The 7,378-nt window shown below is 43.7% G+C and overlaps 1 protein-coding gene across 3 annotated transcripts in view; it reads right to left on the bottom strand.

Moving 5' to 3' along the window:
* The window catches only part of HDAC6 (histone deacetylase 6), a 159,567-nt gene that overhangs the window by 22,226 nt on the left and 129,963 nt on the right, over positions 1-7,378 (bottom strand). For 2 of the 3 annotated variants that reach the window (XM_073600035.1, XM_073600034.1), the window contains exons 31-32: positions 670-816; positions 463-591 (exon numbers count right to left, since the gene is read on the bottom strand). The exons of the other annotated variant lie outside the window; for it this stretch is intronic. In XM_073600035.1, coding sequence (XP_073456136.1) covers positions 463-591; positions 670-816 — 276 coding nt within the window. The remainder of the gene's footprint in view (positions 1-462; positions 592-669; positions 817-7,378) is intronic. 3 annotated transcript variants of the gene reach the window in all.

Here is a 7,378-nt window from a genome sequence, read left to right as displayed (position 1 = left end):
GTTAAGTTCTGACAGGGGGACGGCCCACCCACCAGAACACTGGTCAGCGCTCTCCGCCATTGGCGGAGAGCGCTGATCAGGAGTCGACCGGCTGCTGGTTTTCCAGCATGCTCGTCTGACAGACCTACATACACATGGGCCGAATGTCGGCTGTTTTTTTTTTTTTTTTGTTGTTGAACCGGCCGATGTCTCCCGACATTCGGCCCATGTGTACCAGGCTAACCAGGAACCAGGTAAGCATGTGGAAAAACAGTTGAGCTCTGAGTTCTTTCTAAATATAAAATGTTCACGTGCAATGCTAAAGTTACCTGACATTTAAAAATAATTAAAAAAAAAAAAAAAAAAAAAACTGTACTTTTAAATTTTTAGCATAATTGAATTAAAAAGTGTAAGTTCCTTTTGGGGCATTCATAAAGGCTGGCAGATAGATCAATAGTATATTCTCTTACATAACCTCTTTACCTCATTATGGATATAGGAGTCACAGCCATAACACCAGACAGACAAATCAGAGAAGCTGAGTACAAGATTGTGACCAGACGAAACTCCATGAGACATCATGTGCTGAGAGACATACCTCCCACACAGAACCTGAAAGACAGAAATTAACCGTCACTTTACAGCATGAGATATCCACCATTTATTAGCTGAGAGGGAGACCTTCCTCACCACATAACATGTCAGGCACACCCAGTTCTCTATGTCTGTACCACAAGCAGCACACGGCTGTGTCACCTCCAGCCCACAAGGGGGCAGCTCACACACTGACTCCAGATGAGGACACCAGGACAGTGGCGTCACTGTAAACATCTCTCCCTGGAAATGAAAAATGGAAAGTGAGACAAAAGAAAAATGCTTATTGTAAATAGACAGGTTACATGAAGCATAAAGAAAACTTTCAGCAAGATTAAATCCTCAGGAACTTGTGCATTTTTATTGCAATTGCACTGAATATTACTAATCAGTTCCCAGCAGCTGAGTGTTAAATGCAAGGCATTTGCTGACTATGGGGGCTTGCTTATGCATTGCACCACAGTGTGTGCAATTGGTAGTTGATTGCTGGGAGGGAACAGAATGTTACTAAATATAATGCTCATTCAATTAGGATACACATCGGATGCCATTGCTATCCACTCTTCCTGAAAATTCTATATGCCTGGTTGTCATACTTTGGAGTTATTACTTTCTGAATGAATGACCCCGAACAAGTATAGATATAAAGAGTTCTGGCTTTTCTCTGACTTTTGTAAAATGCTGTTTGAGGTCTATGCACAGCCAGGCATCAAGCATTTGAAGGAGACCATAATGACAGACTGCATATTCCTCTAATGATAGGGATACCTTACCAAACTATATAGAAAAACAAAGTTTGGAAAACAGCATGGATGGAGATGATTATTTACAGCAAAGCCCAACTGAAGTGTCTAGGAAAAGAACTAAAAACACATCTCGAGTTTGGTCAAACAGTAAGTGCTGCAAGTCTTACCATTGCAGTGGTCTTCAGCTGCAGAGTACATATTAGGGGGACATCATGCTCTATGGCCTCTGAATCTTCTTTAAACACAAACAACTGTGATACTTGCAGCAATTACCAGTCCAATGCATTGAAGTATAGACTTCAACTGGCCTTTACATTCTTTATTTAAGGTATGCAGTAGAACATAACAGTATGACATGACATGAAATACCATAGTTGATGAAATCCATTAATAGACATTAATACAACCACAACAGAGAATCAATGGATATCAACAAAATAACAGACAAAAGCACAGCAACATAAAGCATCTGAAAACCATGGGCTGTAGCCTCTACAACAAATATATCCTATATTATATCCTGTAGTGTGGTGGAAGACAAAACAGAGAAACTTATGCTGGCCATACACTATACGAAAAATCGGCCGAACACATTTTCGAAAAACGACCGTTCGACCGTGACCGCAAACGATCGTGCCATCATGTAATGACCGATAAATTGTTCAGTGGACATGACTAAATAATTTTTTGTTCGTTTTTTTACATATACCTAGTGCAGACAGTTCGGGCGGGAAACACATTAACCTTGCAATTTATCGTACGTTCGGCAGAAATTTTCCAAACTTCCCGTTCGTTTTTTTTCCACAAAAACGTCACAAACGATTATCGATTTGTGCCCATTAACTTGCCGAAAAACGAACAAAGTGTCTATACGAACGATTTTTCAGCCCATTTTTCGTACAATGTATGGCCAGATTAATTTGACATAAACATACCGGAAAAAAAAAAAAGAAGAAAGACACTAACTAGCAGGTACCGGACCACTTAAGTGGGGAGAAAAACGTGGACGTTAAACGATATAAGGCCCTTAGCCTCATCCTCAGTAGCTGCACCAAGTGATCAACACATACCGAGTGGCTTTTTCTATGTAGTGGAGAAAAAGGATGACACCCTAGCTCAGTGGTTCTCAAATCCTGTCCTCAGGACCCACTAACAGGCCAGGTTTGGAAGATAACTGAAATACATCACAGGTGATATCATTTGCTGCTCAGTGATTGCAGTATTCTAGTCTGCATCTCCCCAAGGTAATACATAAAATCTGGCCTGTTAGTGGGTCCTGAGGACAGGAGTTGAGAACCACTGTCCTAGGTGTCTGGGAAGGGAGTAAAAAGAAAAGATAAAAGAAGGAAAGGAGTAAGGGAGGAGTGGAGGGGAGCTTCGGCAAAGTCTACAGCGCAAGGCGTCGAAATCCCATGGAGGGATCAGCTTAAAAATAGGTCAAATATTGATTAGGGCTACAACTAACGATTATTTTCATAATCGATTAATCGGCCGATTATTTTTTCGATTAATCGGATAAAGTCTTAAAAAAAGTAATATGCCATTTTTCCGTTTATTTAAAAGTAATAGTGAAAAAACTGAGTGTTACACTCAAACTGCAGAATAAAACACCAATGATGGGCCACTATTCCTCCTGGGAACACCAATGATGGGGTACTATTTCCTCCCAGGAACACCAATGATGGGGTACTATTTCCTCCCAGGAACACCAATGATGGGGTACTATTTCCTCCCAGGAACAGCAAAGATGGGGCATTATTCCTCCTGGGAACACCAATGATGGGGCACTATTTCTCCCGGGAACACCAATGACGGGGTGCTATTCCACCTGGGAACACCAATGATGGGGTGCTATTCCACCCGGGAACACCAATGATGGGGTGCTATTCCACCCGGGAACACCAATGATGGGGCATTATTCCTCCCGGGAACACCAATGATGGGGCACTATTCCTCCCGGGAACACCAATGATGGGGCATTATTCCTCCCGGGAACACCAATGATAGGGCACTATTCCTCCCAGAAACACCAATGATGGAGCACTATTCCTCCCGGGAACACCAATGATGGGGCATTATTCCTCCCGGGAACACCAATGATGGGCGCTATTCCTCCCGGTAACACCAATGATGGGGCGCTATTCTTCCCGGGACCACCAATGATGGGGCACTATTCCTCCTGGGACCACCAATGATGGGGCACTATTCCTCCTGGGAACATCAATGATGGGGTACTATTCCTCCCGGGAACACCAATGAGGGGGTACTACTACTCCCGGGAACAGTCAGCTCGCCAGCTCGGCTCCCCTCACGGCTGCTTCTCGCCTCTCTGTTCCCTCGAGGAAGCAGCGGGCGGGGCTGAGAAGATCAGTGGGGAGCTGATGTCAGAGGAGAGGCGCGGATATGCAGCGCGGACGTGCCACGTAACATACGGCGGCGCCTTGTACACAGACAGGAGGACACAGGAGGAGGATTTATTTAACGGACAGACAGGGAGGAAGGTATGGACCAACTAATCGATAATGAAAATTGTTGACAACGATTAATCGTTGCAGCCCTAATATTGATACAAGAACCAGAACATGTCCCAGATAATAATCACACAAGAAAGAGTGTAAAAACATTACCATGTCCTTTTAAAGGGGTTGTAAACCTTTGTGTTTTCTCACCTTAATGCATCCTATACATTAAGGTGAAAAAACACCTGGCAGTTACCGGTCTCCCCAGCCCCCCTATTTTACTTACCTGAGCCCTGGAACTTCACCCACGGGGACTCGCTGTCTCTCTGCAGCCATTGGCTCCCGCTGCCGTCAATCAAGTCCAATGACGGGGGAGCCAGGGGGCAGGGCCGAGTCCTGCATTCGACCTCTATGGATGCCGAATGCTGGACTCGGGAGCAGGCCCGCAAGGTAACCCCCCCCCCCAAGAGGGCAGCTTCTCCCAGAGGGTTATCTGATGTGGGGAGGAGCCGCGAGAGCCACTAGACCCCAGAAGAGCAGGTTCGGGGCCACTCTGTGCAAAACGAGCTGCCCAGTGGAGGTAAGTATGATATGTTTGTTATTTTTTTATAAAAAAAAAAAAAACGAACCCTTACAACCACTTGCCTACCAGGCACTTACACCCCCTTCCTGCCCAAGCCATTTTTCAGCTTTCAGCGCTGTCCTGTCGCACTTTGAATGACAATTGCGTGGTCGTGCTACACTGTACCCAAACAAATTTTTTTTATCATTTTCTTCACACAAATAGAGCTTTCTTTTGGTGGTATTTAATCACTGCTGGGTTTTTTTATTTTTTACAAAAAAAAAAAGACCAAAAATTTTGAAAAAAAATGTTTTTTACTTTTTTTCTGTCAGTAAATGTTGTAACTGAGTAATTTTTTGCCTTCACTGCTGTTGTGTGCTGATGAGGCGGCACTGATAGGCTGAACTGGTGGGCATTAATGAGGTGGCACTTATGGGCACTGATGAGGAGACACTAATATGCCGCACTTATGGGCACTGATATGTGGCACTGATGGGCACTAATAGGCGGCACTGGTGGGCGATGATAGGTGGCATGGATAGGCGGTACTAATGGGCATTGATGGGTGACACTGATGGGCATAACTGATGGGCATTGATTGACAGCAGTGATGGGTATTGATGGGCAGCACTGATAGGCGGCAATGATTGCCAGCACTGACTGGCATCGCTAATATGCACTGATTGGTGGCACTTGTGGGCAGTGGTGGGCACTGATTGCTGCCACTGGTGGGCACTGATAGCTGGCATTGGTGGGCACTAATTTGTGACACTATTTTGCAATATTGTAATCAGGGCACTGATGATCAGTGCCCTGATTACATCCCTAGATGTCCCCCTGCCTGGAGATGCCGCTGATCGTCTCTCCTCGCCACACACTCTGTCAGTGTGAGGCGAGGAGAGCCGATTACTGGCACTTCCTTGTTTACATGTGACCGGCTGTGATTGGACACAGCTGATCACATGGTTAAAGAGCCGCGGACGCGCAAGAGCGACCGTTCTGGGACGCCGTCATATGACTTAGTCCCAGAACAAAAGCTGCACCGCTCTTGCCATCATTTGAAGGTGGGCGGGTGGCAAGCAGTTAAAGAGAAACTGAACTCTTCAAATTGTGCCCTCCAAAAAAGAAGGCTGAGGACAAAGTACTATAGTACTAGTCAGTAGTATTGTCGTGATCTCTCTGCAGCTGCTCTTTCCCCATTACTATATTACCGTGCCTTGCACTCACTGTGTGGAGGAAGGCATCTTGGTAGAGGAAGCTTTTTTACCCTTTGTGTCACAGCCTTCAGCCAGGTAAACAGTGAGCAGTATAATAGTGGCATCACCAATTCTCTCTCCGAATCTCCTAAGACTAGCAGTAAGAGGCCAGTGAGTGTCTTAGATCTCACACTGCAGATATACAGCTATAAAGCTATGAGGAAGTGGGTACAGGAGTGCCTAGGCACACTCACATAACAGGAAGTGCACTTCTATATTTCAGGAGGAATTCCAGACAAAGGGTACATTTTTGAAGGTACTGTTTGGGCACAATTAATGTTACTGAATGTTACCTAAGCAAATCCTCTTTTTGAATATTATTATATTTTAAGCATCTACAGTGCCTTGAAAAAGTATTCATACACCTTGAAATTTTCCATATTTTGTCATGTTACAACCAAAAACGTAAATTTATTTTATTGGGATTTTATGTGATAGACCAACACAAACTGGCAAATAATTGTGAATTGGAAGGAAAATAATAAATGGTTTTCCAAATTTTTTACAAATAAATAAAGTGTGGTGTGCATTTGTATTTAGCCCCCTTTACTCTGAGACCTCTAACTAAAATCTAGAGTCCACTTGTATGTAATTTAATCTTAGTATAACTACAGCTGTTCTGTGAAGCCCTCAGAGGTTTGTTAGAGAACATTAGTGAACAAACAGCATCATAAAGGCCAAGGAACACACCAGACAGGTCAGGGATAAAGTTGTGTAGAAGTTTAAAGCAGGGTTAGGTTATAAAAAGATATCCCAAGCTTTGAACATCTCACGGAGCACTGTTCAATCCATCATCCGAAAATGGAAAGAGTATGGCACAACTGCAAACCTACCAAGACATGGCCGTCCACCTAAACTGACAGGCCGGGCAAGGAGAGCATTAATCAGAGAAGCAGCTAAGAGGCCCATAGTAACTCTGGAGGAGCTGCAGAGATCCACAGCTCAGGTTGGAGAATCTGTCCACAGGACAACTTCCCAGCACCCAGCTTTGGTGCGTCTGTCAGTATACAGCCTCCTCCAGTCTGAACATCAGAGATCAGATATTACAGCCACATATTGCAACCAAGAACCAGGCCAGACTAGCCCAGTTACAAAACTGGAACACTTTATTTGAAACTCAGACACATACTTTTATATCCCACAGGAGGAAATCCCCTCCTGATCATAATACCCTATCAATACAAACTAACCAGAAACATAATTACAACTGACATATACTATAAACATTACGTTAATTAGCCACCTGGATAACTCAGAGGTTTCATTCCAGGTCAGACATGCCGACTTCAAGCTTAGAAGGTACAATACACTTTATCATACAGTTGTGCTCATAAGTTTACATACCCTGGCAGAATTTATGATTTCTTGACCATTTTTCAGAGAATATGAATGATAACACAAAAACTTTTCTTTCTCTCATGGTTAGTGTTTGGCTGAAGCCATTTATTATCAATCAACTATGTTTACTCTTTTTAAATCATAATCACTACAGAAACTACCCCAACGAACCTGATCAAAAGTTTACATACCCCAGTTCTTAATATCGTGTATTGCCCCCTTTAACATCAATGGCAGCTTGAAGTCTTTTGTGGTATTTGTGGATGAGGCTCTTTATCTTCTTAGATTGTAAAGCTGGCGATTCCTCTTGGCAAAAAGCCTTCAGTTCCTGTAAATTTTTGGGCTGTCTTGCATGAACTGCACATTTGAGATCTCCCCAGAGTGGCTCAATGATATCGAGGTCAGGAGACTGAGATGGTCACTCCAGAACCTTCACTTTATTCT

The sequence above is a fragment of the Aquarana catesbeiana genome, linkage group LG09 (genome assembly GCF_042186555.1).
Source record: "Aquarana catesbeiana isolate 2022-GZ linkage group LG09, ASM4218655v1, whole genome shotgun sequence".
NCBI classification, from domain to species: Eukaryota; Metazoa; Chordata; class Amphibia; order Anura; family Ranidae; genus Aquarana; species Aquarana catesbeiana.
This window is presented reverse-complemented; position numbering and strand designations above follow the sequence as displayed.